The sequence below is a fragment of the Canis lupus genome, chromosome 21 (assembly GCF_011100685.1).
Source record: "Canis lupus familiaris isolate Mischka breed German Shepherd chromosome 21, alternate assembly UU_Cfam_GSD_1.0, whole genome shotgun sequence".
Classification (NCBI taxonomy): Eukaryota; Metazoa; Chordata; class Mammalia; order Carnivora; family Canidae; genus Canis; species Canis lupus.
In genome coordinates, this window is record NC_049242.1 from 29,025,674 (window position 1) to 29,047,912 (window position 22,239).

At 38.7% G+C, this 22,239-nt stretch overlaps 2 protein-coding genes and 1 pseudogene across 2 annotated transcripts; 1 reads left to right on the plus strand and 2 right to left on the minus strand.

Moving 5' to 3' along the window:
* Positions 1-382: 382 nt before the first annotated feature.
* Positions 383-1,324, minus strand: OR52H1C (olfactory receptor family 52 subfamily H member 1C). Its single transcript, NM_001388899.1, is given in 1 exon segment — positions 383-1,324. A coding segment is annotated over 1 exon segment (942 nt).
* Positions 14,304-15,210, plus strand: OR52B23P (olfactory receptor family 52 subfamily B member 23, pseudogene; annotated as a pseudogene).
* OR52H4 (olfactory receptor family 52 subfamily H member 4) lies at positions 20,804-21,754 on the minus strand. The gene has a single exon (NM_001388707.1). The coding sequence runs from the start codon at positions 21,752-21,754 to the stop codon at positions 20,804-20,806; it is 951 nt and encodes a 316-aa protein (NP_001375636.1).
* Between the last annotated feature and the right edge of the window lie 485 nt (positions 21,755-22,239).

Genomic DNA, 22,239 nt, shown 5'->3' on the forward strand with positions numbered 1-22,239 from the left:
CATCTCCCTCTACCTGTGTCTCTGCTTCTCTCTCTCTCTCTCTCTCTCTCTCTCTATCTGTGTGTGTGTGTGTCTCATGAATAAATAAATAAAATCTTAAAAAAAGAAATTAGCTTTTTTTAGGGGTGCCTGGGTGGCTCAGTTGGTTAAGTGCCTGACTCTTGATTTTGGCTCAAGCCATGATCTCAGGGTAATAAAATTGAGCTCTGTGTTTGGCTCTGTGCTAAACATGGAGCCTGCTTAATGTTCTCTCTCTCCCTCTGCCTCCTCCTCTCACTCCCTGCTCATGCTGTCTTTAAATAAATAAATTAGATTTTTTTCTCATATTGCTACATTAATACCCCTATACAGTGATGTTAGTTTTCCCATAGCATATTAAATATCATTCTGAACCCTTGGTAGAAAACAAAAGGATGACCTTATCTCTGATCTGCTTGGTCTTCACTCCATAGACAATGGGGTTGAGTGCAGGTGGAATAACAATGTAGAGGTTGGCAAACATGATGTGGAAAGTGCGGGAGACATTGTGTCCAAAACGATGAGCAAGGATGGAGAAAAAGGCAGGTGTATAAAACATGAGGATGACACAGACATGGGAACCACATGTGCCAAGGGCCTTCTGGCGGGCATCTCGGGAGGGCAAGCGGAAGACCGCACAGAGAATGAGGGTGTAAGAAACGGCAATGAGAATCACATCTGAGATGACTGTCATGATGGGAACACAAAAGCCATACCAGATGTTGATGGAGATGTCAGCACAGGCGAGCCGGGCCACACCTATGTGCTCACAGTATGTGTGTGGTATGATGCGTGTCCTGCAGAAAGGCAAGCGTGTAAGCAAGAATATAACTGGCAGGATGATGCAGAAGCTTCGACAGGAGATGCCCACTGCAATCTTGGTGATGGTCCTGGGGGTCAGAATAGTGGTGTATCTCAGAGGGGAGCAGATGGCCACATAGCGATCAAATGCCATGGCCAGGAGTATAGCTGAGTCCAGGACAAAGCTACTGTGCAGAAAGAATAACTGGGTGAGGCAACCAGGAAAACTGATTTTCTGGGGACCAAGCCAGAAGACGGTAAGGGTTTTGGGGACACATGTGGTAGACAAGATCACATCTGTAATGGCTAGCATGGAAAGGAAAAAGAACATGGGTGTGTGAAGACTCCGCTCCATGGCAATGAGGTAGAGAAGGATACTGTTGCCCACAATGGCCATGAGATAGATAAAGCAGAAGGGGATGCTGATCCAGACGTGGTACTGCTCAAGGCCAGGGATGCCCAAGAGGGTGAAGTCACCTGTGTTGTAGCTACTCAGGTTGTACATGGCCAGGGTGGTCTCATGAATAGATTTTGAGTCTGAAAAACAAAATGTGTATAATTAACCTGAGAATATTGTATGGTAATTCTTCCTCCACTCTCTCCTTTAGGTTAGTTCTCTTTCCTATCTGCCAAGAAAGACCCTTCTAGTGCTAGTAAGAACAACAATATTCATGTCTTGAAGAAAGATTCCCATAAAAAAAAAAGAAGAGAAAGAAAAGAAAAATTTCTCAGATGTGACACTCCTAGTACTAATTACTCAGTTACTCTGGAATCTTCAATCTCCCTAATTTTTTTTCCATGTAATGATTGAGTGTTCACTGAATCAATGTAATTAGTTTCTATGTAGACTTGAGTCCAGAAAAAAAAAAAAAAAAACAATCTAACCACATGCAGAGAAAGAAACTAAGAAATGGAGCACAATTGGAAAAATAAGTAGATAATTAATAATTACAACTCCTATTATTCCCAGCTTTACAAAGTATTGTCCAATTTAGAACAGTCTTCTGAAATATATATTTTCTTTCCAATAAAAGCAGCTCAACTTTATTAAAGGGAAGCTAGGGAGAAGCAGGCAAATGAAGGTCTCTGCAGACACTACCATCACTGATAGGACTGCCAGGCCCATGTCTGTTGGAAAACAGGAAAGGGTCAGTGTCCTGCCCCCTTTGGTCCATTTTGGGACCAGGGGTCCAGGCCCTCATTACTTGGGGCCCAAGTACAAATCAGCCTTCTATTTTCCTCAGGGTCTCCAGCAGAACATTGGTGCTTTGCTCAGAGTTGATGCAAACCTTCTTGTTGGGCAGGCCAATATCAAACTCAACTCTTCCCAGGTTGTTGAGAACCCTTACTGATGGCTTTAGAGCAGCCTTCTCAGGTCATGTCCACAGAGAACTCCTACTTTAGCATGACTGTGGATATGGTCTGAGACATATGTTTTTATCCCTCCATTTTTTAAATAGAATCTAATACTCTGAGAGAAAATTTTACCTAAGATCTCATCTTGGGGAACTGGCAGAGCCAAGATCTATACAATCCACACATTTATGCTATGGTGCCAACCACATAATTGCTCAGGCGATACATACTAGATGTCAGGCACTGATAAGAGGCCTAGGATGTAGGGAAGTCAGTGTGGAAAACCTAACACTCAAACTGCAGTGTGTCCAGCACACTAACCCTATGCCAATTGCAATTACTCTCTTGATTTCCCTTACATTCTAGCACCTGGGATTTGCAGACCAGAATGTTCTCTGAGACTGATGTTTGGTGCCTCACCATGGAGAATGATGTGGAAATGGACATACAGTTCAGTGTCCAGCTCCCTCTTAGCACTGAATGAAGAAACTGCATCAAGTGTCTTTTAAAAAAAATAAGTATTGGTGTGGGCGACCACAAACTAACTGGAGTAACTGAACCAAACCAGGGCCGGACTTGGGTCCCTCATTCACTCAAAAGGCTTGGGAGCCTAAAGGGTGAATAGTTGGTTGACGCTTGAGAAAGGGCTTGAGCAATGGTTCTCAGGGCTCGCTTGTACGTGGTCGCCCACATAACACAATAGATACAACTTATTCTGGCCTGGTCATAAATGTAAGTAAGGGTCTGTCTGTCCTTGCTGGTCTGTTTACCATACCTAATATTCCTTTGAAGTATGCACATCTGGAGCAACAAGCTTATCTATTTACCAAGGTCTTCTGGCACCCGTGAGTCTGTCTTACATGCTGAGAAAGGGGAACTTTGGAGGGTTTCACAAACATGCTAAAAATAGACATTTTCTTAGCTTTGTTTTGCTCATGCTATAAAATGTTGTAAAACCTTGAATAAAGCTGACACTGCTTGGACATCATCCACTGTGTCCCTCCTGTCCCCATCTCTTTACTTTTCTTTTATTTTCCTCATCCCCTTATCCTTGGGACCCTAATCGTGTTGCCACAGCACGTGCAACATATTGAGATGCCTGGGTGGCTCAGCTATTGAGCATCTGCCTTCAGCCCAGGGTGTGATCCTGGAGACCTGGGATCAAGTCCTACATTGGGCTCCCTGCATGGAGCCTGCTTCTCCCTCTGCCTGTGTCTCTGCCTCTCTCTCTGTGTGTGTCTCTCATGAATAAATAAATATTTTTTTAAAAGTATTGATATTATTACATTTTAAAATAGTATCTTAAAATTTTTTTAAATAAAATAGTATCTTAAGAGGGTTAACTTGCAAGCATACAAGTGACATACAGTGACATTTCTTGTCACTGTAGCCCATTTATCATCATTGTTTCCTAGCATAAGAAAAAGAATCTTTATAATATTTTGAATGAAAACAAACTATCCCCAATAGCACTAGGGTATAAATAGTATTATTATACCTCTCTCAAAGAGACTAACATAGATGGAAAGTTGAGTAAGACCCAAATCCAGGCACTTCTGACTCCAAATGGTGTGTTTTAAACTTCTATGATACCCCCTCCCCAAACCATAAACATGTGGTTAAAAACAGAAAAAGAAAAAGGAAAAAAAAAAAAACTATTAAAGACATGTATTCAAAGAGAGTAACTGAGGGACCTCTAATGGAAGAAATACAGAATTAATACATTTTAAATCTCAAGTCAAGATAAAAGCAAAAAAGCAACCTCTGTAAACAAAAGTAATATTTTGGGAAACCTTCACATACTACACAAGTCTAAAGCTCTTTACATGAAATCACTTCTATAATCCTCTTAAAAACTCTATGAGATAGGTAATGATGTGACCTACATTTCAAAGATACAGAAACGGAGCACAGAGAAGTTAAGTAAGCTGCTAAAGCCTACACATAAGCAAATGCTTAGAGCTGCAAATAACACATAAGAAGTCTTTATATAAACTATCATGTAATAAACACAATTCTCTATAGAGCATAGGGCGAGTGGCACATACATGATATCTGTATAACAGAAGATATAAAATTAAGTCACAAAAAGAAAACAAACAAGAGGTGCCTGGGTGGCTCAGGAAGTTAGGCATCTACCTTCAGCTCAGATCATGATCCCAGGGTCCTGGAATCAAACCCTGCATCAGGCTCCCTGCTCAGTAGGGAGCCTACTCCTTCCCGCTTGTGCTCTCTCTTGCTATCTCTCTCTCTCAAATAAATAAAACGTTAAAAAAAAGAATACAGAGACAAATATCATATGACATCACAGACAAATGCTGTGTGTGCAATCTCTAACCATAAACACAACAACAACATGAAAGCGTGGAATTCAGACACTGAGAACAGATTGGCGATTGACAGAGGTGGGCATGGGGCATTAGTGAAATGGATAAAGGGAATCAAATATACAAATTTCAAGTTATAAAATAAATGAGTCCTGGGATGGAATGTACAGCCTGGTGACTCAGGTTAATAATAACATATCGTATACTTGAAACTTTCTAAGAGAGTAGATCTTCAAAATTTTCATCACACAAAGAAATTTGCAACTCTGCGTGGCGATATGTATAACTAGACAGATTGTGGTGATCATTTTACAGCATGTTAACATCCTTGTCACTCACTTACTCCAAACTTTTCCCTCAAGGTGGCACAACATCACCTCAGACAGCTTCATTTTATTACCGAAAAGAAAGGTACCTAATTTCATTATTGTATCTTCAAGTACAGTAACTTAGAATTGACTGGCCTCATTAATCACACATTTGCACATGCTAACTTTCTATCTATGTGGTTTAGTGATTACCAATTTGTTCTTCAACAACCCTGAGCCCTCCAGAGCACTGATTTTTCACTATTTTTCATTCACTACCCTGGTGTCTTTGCATTCCTCTTTTCTAGGTTAAATTATGATTCATCATGTCACGTACTCTCATACATATTTCGCCCACCCTTGCGTGACCTCCCATCTCTCATGCATGCAAAACTGAACTCCTAGATTCACCAACCTAGTAAGTCTTAGGCACAGTAAGGCACTTAACTAGACATGTTAATGTTCCCATAATTTCATTATCATCAGCCCTAAAGTTCATCTTCAACCTCGCCGATGACCCAACATGATCTTCTTTCAGCTTAATCTACTTGGATGACTTTTTTTCCCTGTTTTTCTCCAAGCACATCCACCAATTCCAACTCTCTCTTTCTCAGCAGATAATTTTTCATTTTACTTCACAGAGAAATTCAAAGGCACTGTATGTGAAATCATGTGAGAAAGCTATCACATCTGTGTGTATGTGTGTGTATGTATATATTTATATTAGATTTTAAGTGTCTTTTTTATATACATTGGAAAAAATATTCCTTTTGTATCTGGGTCCAAAAACAAACCCATCCCTCTCTCTCACATCTTTACATCGTGTCAGGTATCTTTTATTATCATTTATTCTCTTTCTTACCTTTGTCTTCAACCTAGGCTTTTTAAAAGTTTACTCCTTCAACATTTAAACAATTAAAACGTGCTCAAGTATTTTCTAGTGTAAATTACACAGAAACAATTATATTCTCTCATCATAGTTAGACATGTAGTTGTCTACATCACATACGTGCTTCTTATGTCCTATTCACCCTTTAATTCGTGCTAGTCTCATTTCTGGCCTCACCTTTCCACCAAAGCAACTTTTGCTAACACTACCGGCGAAGTCCATGTCCCACCCTGAGTCCTTGCTGGACTTCAAGCAGCATCTGACACTATTCACTATCCCATCCATCTTGACACATCCTCTGGATGCTTTATCACAACACTTTGAGTGTTTCTTTAATCTCGCTAGCATCTCATCTCATCCTTTGCCTGTTCTTCCTGTTCCTTGTATCTTAAGTTCTGGGGTTCCTCAAGGCTCCGCTCAAAGCCCGCTTTTCTTCTCTTTATACTTTTCCTAACTAGATCATCAACTCTTAAGATCCCAGTTAATAGCTGTACATGACATCTCCCAATTCCTTACCTCTTCCTTACATCTTACAAGACACATATATTCAACTCCTTTCTAGATATCTTCTTTTGGATATCTCACAGGACTCAGATTTAATTTTCAAAAATTAAAATTAAGACCCATCGTATTTCTTCAGAAACCCAAAGCCCCCTACTGTGTCTATTATTTCACAGAATACAATATAATCCACTAAATAAGCCAAAGCAAAAACCTGACTTGCACTATTTATACCTTTCTCTCTTTAAACCCCCATGTACAATTGATTATGCTGATCCAATGCTTTTGGATCAAAATGAAAAATCTTTAACATAGCTAACAAGATATCCATAATCTGGTCTTGTTACCTCTTTTGTTTTCCTGTTACATCTTTGGAATGTTTACCAGAAAAAGAAGTCCTGCTTTTTCTAAAGATGTGTATATTAAAAGCAACTTCCATATAAGATGTGTGGTAAATTCCTCTACCACTTTATTTCAGGGGTTCCAACTACAGTGTTTAATTATTTCCTCAATTTTGACTTAAGTATCTGCTGAGACTCACACTTCTCTGCAGTTGAACAGAAATGAGGCCAGAGATATGGGAAAGCTATGTGATAAAGAGAAACAAGACCACCATGACTCCCTACAGGTGAGCTATCACACTGCAAGGTGTAGTATATTCAAAGCGATATCTGTTCAGTGAGTGGCCCACCCTGATGATGAACTTCTCTGAACAACCATCATTGTAGATAAATAAAAGTCTAAACAGACAATGTGTGTTATTCTAAATACAGATAGGCTACCACATGTTCCCTCAGTGCCAAAGTCTCCTGACTATGAGACTATGTACATATTTCCCCCTGGACTTTAGAACAAGCATCGCCATCCCTTTTCTTATCTCCAAGCAATGCTAGGTTCTACTTATCATTCAAATTTCAACTAAGCTCCACTTCATTCAACTGAAATATCGCTTCCCTGGGAGCAGTCTTCCTGATCTCTGTTAGAGTATTCTATTTCCAAATTATATTTCTTCTTTTCTTAAATTCATCATACTTGCGAACACCTGTTTACTATTTATTTTCTCTGCTAAGCTGCGTTCTCTACAAAGGCAAAGATCATGTAAATTTTGTTCTTTCTGCTTTTGTTGTTGTCGCTATTGTTGTTTCAAAAGTGCTTTCAATATCTGCCCAATAGTGGAGCTTAAAAAGTGCTCAGTGACTATTTCTGGAACTGAATGTTGCTATTGAGTCAAGACACAAAGAATATTCCCATCTTCTCATGAGCATTTAAATTTTGTTGAATAGATGAATAATGATTAAATTCCTGTTATGAATAATGTTAAATTTCCACACAAGTCCTTTTTGATAGTGATCTTTGCTCTTTTTCTGCCACATATCTCTACCCCACCTCCATTTTCTCTTCTATTTACTCTATATTCCCTTAGAGTTTAATAAGTGGCTAAAATAATAAATGAATGAGTGAAATAAAACACACACATGGAATTCCTAGGCAAAGTTTATACGAAGTCATATTATTGCTACTTCTTAAGAACTTGCATTTTAGAATCCAGTATTAGATTTGCATTTGATCAGTGCCTGTTTTTTCATTATACCAAACAAGTTATATGATCTCTCTAAAATGCCTGTTTCCTTATGCCTGGGTGGTTCAGTGGTTGAGCATCTGCCTTCAGCTCAGGTCATGATCCCGGGGTCCTGGGATCAAGTCCTACATTGGCTCCCCGCAGGGATACTGCTTCTCCTTCTGCCTGTGTCTCTACCTCTCTCTGTGCGTTTTTCATGAATAAATAAATAATTTTTTAAAAAAGATGCCTGTTTCCTCATAGAATTTTTGTGGCCATTACATGAGGAAAGTCCCCAGCTCAATGTTAAGCTCTCAATAAAGAGTGACTATTATGTAATGTCATTATTATCACAAACACTTGCAAATAGACATGGATGCCAGAAACCCACACAGTAACAGAAAATTTCAAATCACATACAGAAAACACAGAGTTTGACCTGCTCCTTCCAATCCAGGCTCTCAGACCATATGGTTTCCGCTGTTGAACTGTGTCCTGAAGAAAAGGACCAGTCCTATTTGTTCCCTTTGCCCCATTTGTCCATCCTTTTGCCAACCCCTAGGAACTATTTAAAATCTGGCCCCCAGTCTTGTGGGCTCTATTTCACGGGGAAAGCTGGATTGAGCCCACTGATCTTTTCTCAGCATCTCTTTGCCCTCCTCTTGGTTCTTCTGTAAATCCTTCAATTAGCTGTCCTAGGATCCAAACCTGAGCTCTGCCCCTGGCTTCCCCAACACTCACCAAACCCAGGCCTTTGGTGAACACCGAGAATACATAGAAATGGCACCCTCAATCAATTAATCCTCTTATTTCTCTTTCTGGTCTTCAGAGAGGGCACTCAAAACTTGTGGGCTCCTGAGAGACCATAGCCACAAACCTAATTATCAAGCTGTGGCCTGCAGAGGAAACATTTCCCAGGGGTCTAGTTCCTGAAGTTCTGAGGTCCCAAGAGAGACCCTGCAGCCTCTTTTCTTCAGCCAGTATCCTGAGTGGGCACAGTCCACTGGGGCTTGCAAAATGGCAAGTGGACTCTCTACCACATTAAAGCCATCAACAGTGCGACCTGTGTGTGTGTGTGTGTGTGTGTGTGTGTGTGTTAGAGAGAGAGAGAGAGAGAAAAAAAAGAATTATCTTGTTTCTGCGGGTTATTGTATTTATGTCATAAATATCCAATCATTTGTGTAAGTACACATAATGGTAATTTTAGTATGAAAGTGCAAATAGACCTATGGAAGGAGGGGTACAGATTATTCTTTCTGATTCAAGCCTCAAAAAGGAATACCTTCGCTATCATGAATCAGTCCTATTGATCAAAGACTTGAACTATCATGTAAAACTCCTTACACACATGCTTGCCAACCCAGCCATTGAGACTTTAAGATACTGTTAGAACACATTTCTCCTTTGTCACCATTCTTCAGTCCCTTGTCACCTCTGCTATTGGATACTCATTGATCTGAAGATCTCAGTTCCACCCCATGAATCCCTCCCCTTCTCTCAAACCATAATAATCCTTATAAAATAGAAATATAATCATCATTTCTACAGAATTTATAAAGCCTTTAATATAAAATAGATCCCTATTAGCATCACATACAATATCTAGCAATTTCAGTCCCTTGACATCCTTTGGAGTGTCACCTCTTCCCATTTGTCCCCCAAACACCCTAAATTTCAGACTAATCTATTTGGAGTTCCAAATACACATTATAATTTTGCAGTCATCATCCCTGTGCATATATGTTTTTTTTTCTAGAATATCCTTCCTATCTTTTTCTGTCTGACTCAGCTTAAAATCTTAGCATTACCCATTTGGAAAGTCACCCCTTAGTCTCCCTTGACTTTATCCTTGCCCTGGCACTAATCACATCATGTTGTAATTATCTGTTTAGCTGTTTCTGCTTCTAGAAGGCAAGTTTCTGAATGGAAAGGATCCTACTCCTGATGTTCACTATTAGATTTGGTGCTAGAATGGGGAAGATGCACTTAGAATGAAGCTTTAGCAACAGTGAAATTAATTTGAGAACTTTCACTGTAGTCCAGCCAGAGATGATGAGGAGCTAGGCAGGCTGGGAGGACATAATAATGAACTAAATAATGCTCCTTCCAGAGCTGGGACTAGGATGTGGCTAGGGAAATCCCCAGGATGCAAAATTTAAGAAGACACTTTCCTTCATGGTCTTGGGCGCTCCCAAAATTGGAGGTGCCTCCTTAAATTTTTGCATGTCCCTATAGGGTTTAGTACAGGGACAAAGAGTTATTGCTATTTCAGCAGGAAAGGAGGTCAGTATGTTCTTGAGTCATTTGTCCCTGCCTGCAGTTTAGGGGAAGCAGGAAAGGCACAAAGTCCCAGAGGTTACTCCCTTGGGATATTCTAGGAGCAATACACAATCCTGGGCTCATTCTGCCTTCTGTGTAGTGGGAATCTCCCTTCTGGGAATAGATGGAGGTGACTGAGCTAGGTTGTGCAGATATGAGGTTGACCATTTCCAACACGTAGCAGTTACTGTAATTACCCACACTTCAAGAAGCCATTTCTGTCTGTGAATTGGCCATGTGAGCAGGAGTTTAAAAAGTAACTTTTTTTTAGACTGTACTTTTTTTTGACCACCCTTCCGCATATTAATTCTCTGGATCGGCATTTCCCCTCTGCTCTCCCTGCAGTAATTTCTCTTTACCTCTAGGCTCAGTTTTCTTGTGCTTTTCCAAAAGTAATTAACACTCCTGTACCCTGCTCTCTGAGCCTCCCATAGTAATATTTTAAAGCTGCAATGACCTCATTCTAGTTTGCTACTCATAGGAGAGCTCATGATGAGAACACCAGCAGTCCTCCACTGAACGAGACAGGCTTTTTTAAAAATTTAAATTCAATTAATTAACATATAGTGTATTATTAGTTTCAGAGGTAGAGTTCAGTGATTCATCAATTGCATATAACACCCAGTGCTCATCACATCACATGCCCTTCTTAATGCCCATCACCCATTTATCTCATCCCCCTCCCCCCCCCAGCAACCCTTAGTTTGTTTCCTATGATTAAGTGTCTCTTATGGTTTGTCTCCCTCTATGATTTTGTCTTGTTTTATTTTTTCTTCCCTTCCCCTATGATCCTGTTTTGTTTCTTAAATTCCACTTATGAGTGAGATCATATGATAATTGTCTTTTTCTGACTGACTTACTTGGCTTAGCATAATACCTTCTAGTTTCATTCACATCATTGCAAATGGCAAGGTTACATTTTTTATGACTGAGTAGTATTCCATTGTATATCTATACCGCATCTTCTTTATCCATTCATCTGCAAATGGACATCTGGGCTCTTTCCATAGTTTGGCTATTGTGGACATTGCTGCTATAAACACTGGGGGACAGGTACCCCTTCAAATCATTATTTTTGTATCCTTCAGATAAATACCTAGTCGTACAATTGTTAGGTCATAGGGTAACTCTAGTTATAGCTTTTTGAGGAAACTTCATGTTGTTTTCCAGAGTGGCTACAGCAGCTTACATTCCCACCAACAGTGTAAAAGGGTTCCCCTTTCTCCTTATCATTGCCAACATTTGTCATTTCTTGACTTGTTAGTTTTAGCCATTCTGACCTGTGTGAGGTGGTATCTCATCATGGTTTTGGTATGTATTTTCCTGATGCTGAGTGATGTTGAACATTTTTTCATGTGTCTGTTGGCCATCTGTATGTCTTCTTTGGAGAAATGTCTGTTCTGAGATAGGCTCTTAGTACAGTCTATTTCGAGAGAGTATTCTGATCTTTTAACCCAAGGTGGGACTCCAGATCTGAGCTGTGCCTGAAGGGTGATCTGGGGAAAGGAAGCTCTTGATGGATCAGGGTAATCATAGAATCTATGAGTCCTTCTCAAATTTTATCCTCTGTGGATGATGAAACCCTGACTTTGACTTCTTGGTTGCCTGTCTATGAAGTCTGGGCTTATGCACACAGTTTCTTACACTTTAAAAGCATGAGATACCACATCAAATATGTTATTTTGTCCAGCAAGTTAATTTTTGTACAGAGAATGCTCTGGTTTTAAACACTAAATATTAGGAAGATATATTTTTTAAGATTTATTTATTTATTCCTGAGAGATACAAAAAGAGAGGGAGAGACATAGGCAGGAGAAGCAGGCTTCTTGCAGGGATCCCGATGCAGGACTCGGTCCCAGATCCCGAGATCATGACCTGAGCCAGAGGCACGCGCCCAACCGCTGAGCCACCCAGGTGTCCCAGGAAGATATCATAATATGAAGTAAAGAACAAATGTATTGTGTATTGTTTTACACACACCTTTTTTTCTTGTAAATGTAATTCCCTATTCTTTGCCATGCAAATTTATGGCATCAATGAATATTTTAGTTGATGCTAATCAATACTAGACTTCCCAGTTTATCTTAAACAGCTAAAGGGCAACTATAGATGGGTCATTGGCCTGAAACTGGTCCAACAGAGTTAGATTACTATAGACTAGAAGGGATATTGCGTCAATTCCTCCAAAGGTAGGAGATATAAATCAAATAACTTCTAATAAAAGCTTGCATTTTCAGCTCTCCCTTTAATTACAACAAAACAACTTCATCTAATTATTGTCATATATATTTGACAATAGTAAAATAATGTTATATTTTTCCATATAATAGAAAAATAGAAACTATCAAGACAAAACAAAAATAAAGTAAAATCTATTGGTTTACTATGCAGATATAACTAATTATTTCCACATTTTTACCCATCAGAAAGCCTATCTATACAAATATATATTTATGTACCATTGATATTGTTCAACAATGACACCAAGCACAAGTATTTTGTAACCTTCTAAAAAGTTTAATAAAAACTGAAATCTATTAAATGTCATTTATTTTTAAAATAAAATGTATTAAGCTTTGTATATAAGTTAATCTTTTATGATACAGAATAGCAAGATTTTTCTTTGTTAATAAGGAAATTAACTTTCTTTTTAATGAAAGTTTAATTTTCTTTTTAATGAAGATTTTAGTCTATTTAAAATGATGGCAGGATAGGGCCCCTGGGTGACTGTCAGTTGCTTAAGCCTCTGACTCTTGATTTTGGCTCAGATCATGATATCAGGGTCCTGAGATTGAGCCCCGTGTTGGCTCCACACTGGGCATGGAGTCTGCTTGAGATTCTCTCTCTCCCTCTGCCTCTGCCCCTACCCCAGCCCCTCTCAAACAAACAAAAATCTTAAAATGATGTAAGGGTAGGAGACTTTATTTTTATTTTCTTTAAGGGGTATAGTGTCCATTATATGTCATTTTTTCTGTGATGAAACTCATTTAGCACCAGGTGGAGGGTTTCACAGAAATCTCTGGGAGGGAGAATTTGAGGAAAGTCAACTGTATTATGTTTCCTGAAGGATATAATTTTCTTGCTTACTAATTTTATTCAAACTCAGTGCTTGCACAAACACAAAATAAAACTTGAAGGAATTAGAAACCAACAAAGAAAGAAATTATCAAATCTATTTTTAAAGAAGTTTAAATATGAAGTGGTTGGTAGCAGTATCCAATTACATCTATGATTTATATTTTTGGCTTCTTCATTACTTATTTCTGATGATGCTTTTTTAAGGTAACAAAGTTGAAAAAAAAGTAATGAAGTTGGAATGTATTAATAATGAAACTTTGACATAGAGAAACAATATTTTTTGAATAATCTAGGTAAACTTTAGTATAGTGTCTCATCCTCAGTGAGTTGTGCTATAACGATCTCCACCCATTCTCAAGAGCAGTATCCCCACCTGCAATGATGGCTGTTCATAATTTAATAAAATTTTTCACCATTGAAACTTCAAAACAAAGGGTATCTATAATCAGTGGATAACAATTAATTAAATAGAAAACATCTCTGTTGGGACAATGGTTCTATAAACTATACCCTGACATGTGAGATTTCTATTCTATAGGCTTTGAACTCCTTTTCCCTTTTATGCACATGAGGATATCTCTGTACACATTGTAGGTGATTAATAGATGTTTAGTTGATCAATAGATTAATAGTTACTTAGGTAAATATGTGCACTGGATTACAGAATTGTTGTTTAATTAGTTCAACCAAAAAAAAAAAAAAAGCTTTTTGTTTTTATTTGGTTTTGAATATGTTTTACAAAAATTTGTAATTTTCTTCCCTGTCTTAAAATATTTAGTCAGAGAATACAATTTATTATTATAGATTTTAAAATTTCCTATGACTATCATTTTAAGTTTATGACAGTTGTGTGAAAAAACATTATCAGCCTCAGGAATTTCCTCAGAAGCATCTTTATGAAATTCTTTTATCCCTCACATTTAGGTACATACTTAATACCTTTGAGTAGGAGGGGACTTACTAACTGAAATTTTACATAGCAGATCATGCTAGTCGATTGTGACAGGCAAGCTCTCAAACTTTCTTTATTCTTATAGGTAAGTGATGAAAATTCCCAAGCATAATTCAGGCATGGTTCATCCTAACAATTTCACTGTCATTTATGATATGTTTATGTTCAATGGCATTCTTGGCCTAAAGAGCTGCACATGTGGATCTCCATCCCTTTCTGTCTGATGTACCCAGTGGCTGTGTCAGGAAATGTTATCCTAATCAGCATCGTGGCAGTGGAACACAGTCTTCATGAACCCATGTACCTCTTCCTCTCCATGTTGGCTTTTTGGGATCTGATGCTATCCACATTCATAGTACCCAAAGCCCTGAGCATCTTCTGGTTTGATGATATGGACATCTCTTTTGGGGTTGTGTAACCCAACTCTTTTTTTTTTTTTTAATGAATTTTGCCTTTTTAGTGAAGTCAGGCATTCTCTTAGCCTCTGCTTTTGATTGCTATGAACCCTTCTGCTCTGCATAGCAGTGGTCATCTGCTACCCACTGAGATATACCACCATTCTCTGCCATGGTGTCATTGGTAAAATGGGGGTGCTGTAGTGCTGAGGAATTTTGCAACTGTTTTCCCCATTATCTTCCTAGTGGGGAAAGATAATAGAGGTGTCTGCCCCTCTTTTTACAAACATCATTGCCCACACATTCTGTGAACACATGAGGCTGGTAAAGTTGGCTTGTGCTGTTATCATCATCAACATCTGGCATGGAATCTCTGTGTCATTACTCACTATTATGCTAGATATGGTGACAATAGTCATCTCCTATGAGCTCATTCTTGAGGCAGTCTTCAGACTGCCATTCCATGATGGACAAATTAAAGCCCTCAGCATGTGTGGTTCTCACGTCTGTGTCATCCTCATGTTCTGCCTTCCAGGGGTTTTCACTGTTATTGCTCAGCGCTTCAGCTGAAAAATCCCCAACCATGGCCACATCCTGTTGGTCAATCTCTATGATGTCCCCATAACAATCCCAATTATCTATGGAGTAAAGACCAAACATATTCATGACTGAGTGGCCTTGCTATTTCCCTCAAAAAGAAGTTGCTGAGGATAACTGGCTCTCATGGTTTTTTAGAATGAGGAAGAAGGATCCTATTAAAACAGAAGACAGATAAGTTGTCATTTAGGATAGACTTTACTTGCTATGAAATTAGTCTTTTTTCATTCAATAGAGATGACCCAAATTGTAGGCATCCGTATTTCAAAGATGAATATGTATTATAGGCATAAACCTATTTTATTTATTTTTTTAAGATTTTATTTATTTATTAATGAGAGACAGAGAGAGAGAGAGAGAGGCAGAGGTATAGGCAGAGGGAGAAGCAGGCTCAATGCAGGGAGCCTGACGTGGGATTTGATCCCAGGCCTCCAGGACCACATTAGGCTGAAGGCAGGCTCTAAAACTCTGAGCCATCCAGGGATCCCCTAAAGCTACTATTTTAAGTGCCTAAAGAGGGCAGTTTGGGTGGCTCAGCAGTTTTAGCGCCGCCTTCAGCCCAGGGCGTGATCCTGAAGACTGGGGATCAAGTCCCACACCGGGCTCCCTGCATAGAGCCTGCTTCTTCCTCTGCTTATGTCTCTGCCTCTTTCTCTCTTTGTGTGTGTCTCTCATGAATAAATAAAATCTTTAAAAAAAATAAAAATAAATAAATGTCTATAAGCTTCTTCAGTGTTCAATAACAATATATTTCTATTTCTACCAAACAAAAACAAGATATATATAACACTTCTCCATCTACTATTTAAATTTTTAGATCTCTATGCATACTCCCCAACAACTATATTGAATACAAATTAGAGTTCAAATCAAAACTGTATAAGTAAGGGAAATGTAAAGGTTCTCCCTTCTATCTCAGTTTATTTATGGAAGAACTGCTTCACAATCTTGTAACACAAATCGGAAAATTTGATGATAGTAGATAGTACGATCTGCATAAATGAAATATTTATGGCTATAAGTATGTAATTTGGAAGAAAAAAACAGGACAAGACAATTAGATGTTTGGAAACACAAACGCCCTTGAATGCTGGGTGTCCCTGTTACCCTCCTTTTTTAATTTTTTTTTCCTGTTACCCTCCTAATTTGCACTTGAGCAAGCCTCTTTTAGACTCCTTTAACATCTATCTCACAGAGTTGTGACATGAAGATCCAAAGAAAATTGGATGCTAGAGCACTTTGGAAATTATAAAATGTTATACAATGCTATGCACATATGTTGTGTCGTTGTTAATGTCATTATGTTTCCTGGTATAAGCTTTCACCCTCCTTATGGTCAAAGGATAAGAACAAAACAAAGCAAAAACCCCATCCTTTGTCCACAGCAAAGTCCTTCTATCTCCTGTCTTCTTTCTTTTCCCATCAGGGTTTATTTAACTGCAGGGAAGTGTCCTCCTACAGTTTTTTCCTATCAGGCATACGCCTCCCACTTTGGATGGGGGATGATCATAGATACTCTTCAGGTGCTCAGTCTGCAACGCCCCTATTCTAGGCAGTGTGGGCCGGTTTTGCATTTCCTTCAGAATCCCCTACAGGACTTCGCAAGGAAATTATACCTTGCTCCTTAACCATGGAGCTTACTTTTCAGCTGTCTGCTCAGACTTCTGGCATATTTGGTTTATAAAGAAAATATTTCTGTGTTTTCCCTGAGTGAGGTGAATAACTTTTGCCAAATCTTGGCAACCTGGCCTAAGAGCAAATCTTGGGAAGTTAATTTATAATGATAGTGAGATATATAAAGATATTAAGAAAACCCGAGAGAGATTCACCTATTTCCAGAAGCACAAGGACGTGGCTGGGTTTAGAGCTGAAGACAAGTGTTTCATCTTTTCCCTGGAGAGTCTTCTACTTCCATAACGTTCAACCCTGTAAGTCTTGGGTGGCTGCATTCTGGTCTCTCCTTTCCACTCTATTCCTTGTAGCCACATAAATCCATATACCTAAAAGAGCCTACCTCAATCACAACAAAATAATGTGTTACACCCCCATCCCCAACTCCCAACAATACTAAATACTAACAAGCTTAGGAATGTGAAGTATGGCCAAAGGAACATAAACAGCCCAAAAATGTCTGAAAGTCAAGTGTAGCCCTATAAGGTCTGAAGTCATGGCCTCAGCCACATTCAGGACTCTGAACCAGGCTTTAAGAGGATTACAGCCAATGATGTGCTAGTGAATGTTTAGCAACTATCTTTTGAAAATTTGGTCTGTACATTTACTGATTCCCAAGGTGTAGATATTCCCACTATTGCTGATTTCAAGCAGCCAATATGATGTTGACCTGTTTGCAAAATTCCTGAAAATTTAACACTTAGCTCTCATAAGCCAGTATGAGCAGTCTTCATTCACCACACCACCAATTGCAGGCCTGACACACTGAGATTAGAATGAGCTTGAAAATTGCAGCTTTGCTTTAACTCAGAAAGGATACAAAAAGTGAGGTCTCCGTGCTAGAGAAATCCTGCCTCACTGGGAGCTAGGACATTGAGTAAGTAAGAGCAAATACTTTGAAATCAGAGGACTTATTACCTTTATGCTCATCATATATTGTTTATATTATGCTGAGCATATTTAACTTTTTATTAAGGTAAGATTCACATTACATGACATTCACCATCTTAACCATTTATAGTGTGCAATTTAATGGCTTTTAGTACATTTGCAATGTTGTGTAATCATCCCCACTATCTAATTGCGGCACATTTCATCACCCCACAAGGAAACCACATCCTCAATTAACAGCCACTCTTTATTTCCCCTCCCCCTCAGTCATCTAGCCACTACTAATTGACTTTCTGTCTCTATGGATTTGGCTATTCTGGACTTTTGACATAAATGGAATAGTACAATATGTCAGGCTTCTGTGTCTGGCTTCCTTCACTTAGCATAGTGTTTTTAAAGTTCATTCATGTGATATTATATATAAGAACTTCATTCCTTCTTATGGCTGAAAAAGACTCTATTGTTTAGATTGGACATATTTGTTTTACCCATTCATTGGTTGATATGCATTTGATATGAGTTGTTTCTATTTTGGGGGCTATTATAAACAATGCTACTTTAACATTTATTTACAAACTTTGGTGTAAACAACTGTTTTCAATTCTTTTTGTTATATATCTACAAAGAGGACTGGATCATTTGATATTTCTATGTTTAACCATTTGAGGAACTGCCAATCCATATTCTACAGAGGCTGCACTATTTTACATTCCCTCTAGCAGTACATCAGGGTTCAGTTTCTTCATATCCTCACCAACACTCATTATTTCCCATTTAAAAAAATTACAGTTATCCTAGTGGGTGTGAAATAGAACAATAAAAAGGGATTAAACAATTATTTCCTTTCACTCCTTTTCTTACCCAAGTGCAAGCTAAGCTTCTGACTCTAAAGGAAATAGTATGCATGAAACTCCAGAAGGAAAGAGAACATAGTTTGAAAAAAGCATAAGATGTATGGGGTGATTAGAGCATAATGCGCATGTGAATGAAAGGGAGAGCTGGTTAGTGGACACCAAGCAACAGTTGGTTAGCACCAACCCTGCTGTGAAGGCTTTGAAGATATGTTGGGGAAAAGTGGGTAACTAGAATGATTTTTAGGTAGAGGATTGACATGATTAATTAGGATTTAGTAAGACCACTCTAGTTTGTGATTTAAAAAAAATGGATGCAGATGGTCCGCGCTGCACTCGGGCTCTCAGCCGCCGCCCCGCCCCGCAATCTCTGGCTTCTCTTCCTCCTTTTCTTTTTTTTTTTTTATGTTTTTTTTTTAATAAATTAATTTTTTATTGGTGTTCAGTTTACCAACATACAGAATAACACCCAGTGCCCGCGGGGCAGCCCAACCTGAGGAAGCGAGCCCGTTCCCTGGCCCGCTGCCGCCCCGGCGCCCGGCCAACCCTCGTTCAGAAGAGAGGTTTTAAGATCAAAGATGGGAAAATCGGAGAAAATTGCCATTCGCCACGGCCAGCTTGTTCATGGTATACACTTGTGTGAACAACCAAAGATAGACAGAAAAGCAAATATAACTTACCACTAACCGAGATCACCTCTGCAAAAAGAAATGGAAATAACTTTTGGCAGAATTCTGTTTCATCTGCTTTAATTCAGAAGCAGGAAAAAAAAAAAGCCTTTTAAAAGCACTGAGAATATTAAAAATATGCATTTGAAGAAATCAGCATTTCTAACTGAAGTGAGCCAAAAGGAAAAGTGTGCTGGGGCAAAGTTTAGTGATCCACCTTCTCCCAGTGTTCTTCCAAAGCCTCCTAGTCACTGGATGGGAAGCACTATTGAAAATTCCAACCAAAATAGGGAGTTGATGGCGGTATACTTAAAAACTCTCCTAAAAGTTCAAACTTAGATCTCAGATTGCAATGTCTGTCAGTTTCCAAAATCTCTGGACTCTTGAAAAGAGAATTGGTACAGAAATGAAAATTTGCCTTGTAACTTACAAGTGCAAAAGATGAGTTGAAAAAATTACAACCAACAACTTGTATTATATTTTATATTTTGTAAATACTGTATACCATGTATTATGTGTATATTGTTCATACTTGAGACGTACATTATAGTTTTGTTATGAAAGTATGTATTTTGCCCTGCCGAACGGTAGGTGTTTTGTATATATATGATGGAGAAATTTTAAGTGTGCTAAGGCACATGGAAGACCAATTTATTTGCACAAGGTACTGAGATTTTTTTTAAAGGAACAGCTATCTAATCTCAAGGTGAAGATCTAAATGTGAACAGTTTACTAATGCACTACTGAAGTTTAAATCTGTGGCACAATCATTGTAAACATGGGGTTTGTCTATGTTTCTCTAAATTGATTTCTGCCTTCTAATCTGTAATTACTGGAAAACTATTCCCATTTTTACCAAACTTAATTTCTGGTTTTTGGTTTATCCATTCAAATTTAAGATACCTCTAATTTTAATGACAACAAAATTGGTTGTACTCAAATTTTTAAATAATAATATAATTTGGCCCCCCCTTTTAAAAAAAATGGATGCAAATTCCAAATGAGGCTGCTGAATAGATCCAGGACACAGAAAGAGTGGTGATCATATTTTAGTGTGAAACATATGATGAATTTAAAGGAAATTCAGAAGATGTAATTGATAATACGACTTTTAGTTCATGTTGATTGTGAAGTTTCAGTAGGAGAGCCAGGAGGCATTACTAAATACAAAGTTGTCTATGTGGGACTGAAAGAATTGTGAGTAGAGCTTTCGATGTGGAAATTTTCAGCATGCAGATGGTTATTGAATTTATGAGCTTACCGGATACTAAACAAGCCTATAAATAAGGTACTATTTTTTTCTTTTCTTTACTTCTTAAAATTTATTTGAGGAAGACATTGAAACAAGATAAAAGAAACAAAGAGTAAACAGTTTTTGCATTTAAGTTTTTGATTGTAGAAAATTAGGATTCTTCCATCTGATGTCTGTCATTTTCTAGGGACTTGAAAAATCCTTACCTCTCTTCCTCTAGTTCTACCAATGATTTTCTCTTACATAATTAAGGCCTTGAAATTCATAGGAATTGAGTCCATTGTTGGAGGTCTTCCTGCTACTGATTTACATAAAAAATTCTATTAAATCAGACTTCCCACAATTTTTCTTTCCATGTGCTCAGCCCAGGGTCACTGCATCCCTTTAGGAAAGAATAGAAGGATGATCTTGTCCCTGATCTGCTTGGTTTTTACACCGTAAATGATAGGATTGAGTGCAGGAGGTATTGCCACATAGAGGTTGGCAAACATGATGTGAAAGGTGAGAGAGATATTGTGGCCAAAGCGATGAGTAAGGACAGAGAACATGGCTGGTGTGTAGAATATGAGAATGACACTGACATGAGAACCACAGGTGCTGAGGGCTTTCTGCCGGGCATCTCTGGATGGAAGGTGGAAAACAGCATGAAGGATGAGAGAATAGGAAATACCAATGAGGATCAGGTCTGAGATAATAGTCATTACAGGCACAGCAAAGCCATACCAGATGTTGATGGAGATGTCCGCGCAGGCGAGCCGAGCCACACCTATATGTTCACAGTATGTGTGAGGAATGATTCGCGTCCTGCAGAAGGGCAAACGTTTCACCAGGAAAACAACAGGCAGAATGACACTAAAGCTCCGACCCACAATGCCCACCATGATCTTGACTATTGTCCTAGGTGTCAAAACACTTCTGTATCTCAAAGGAGAGCAAATGGCCATGTAACGATCAAACGCCATGCCCAACAAAATGGCTGAATCCAGAAAAAAGCTGAAGTGAAGAAAGAACAACTGGGTAAGGCAGCCAGGAAAAGTGATTTTCTGAGATTTCAACCAGAATATGCCAAGTGTTTTGGGCATACACGTGGTGCATAATATGAGGTCTGCAGAGGCCAACATGGAGAGAAAGAAGAACATGGGCTCATGGAGGTTGTGGTCCATAGTGATGAGGTAAAGAAGGATGCCATTACCTACAAGGGCCACCAGGTAGATAACGAAGAAAGGAATTCCAATCCAGATGTGGAATTGCTCCAGTCCTGGGATCCCCACCAACATGAAGACACTTGGATTGACACTTGTTAAATTCAATGTGGACATCATGGTAATTGTAATTCCTTGAGGATAAAATATACTACTTTATTCCTGGAACTGGCTGGCAGTGAACTCCCTTTAAGTCTTTTCCAGAACTAAGATCCATTTATTCCCATCACATAACAAACACTAGGGCAAACACAACCTACCTTTTGTCACAATTTCCACAGCATTTGATACCTTGATACCAAAGGCTGCCAAGAGGTATCAATTAAACCAATAACTCCCTGTCTACAGATATTACCATAACAGTATTGTTACCATATTGGGACCGTGTACCATCAGATCCATGATCTAGGATCATTACTGGCCCTTTGTTGTCAACTAAATTTCCAAGATTATCTTGCCTCCACCAAGTAATTCACTCTGAGATTTCTCAAAGATGTAAGTATTGAATATCCTACCTGGCATGAGTCTCAGTAATATCTTCACTGAGGTATCCATTCAAAGAAATAATAGGGACCAGGTCAAATTAGCAAATCTGCATTCTTCAT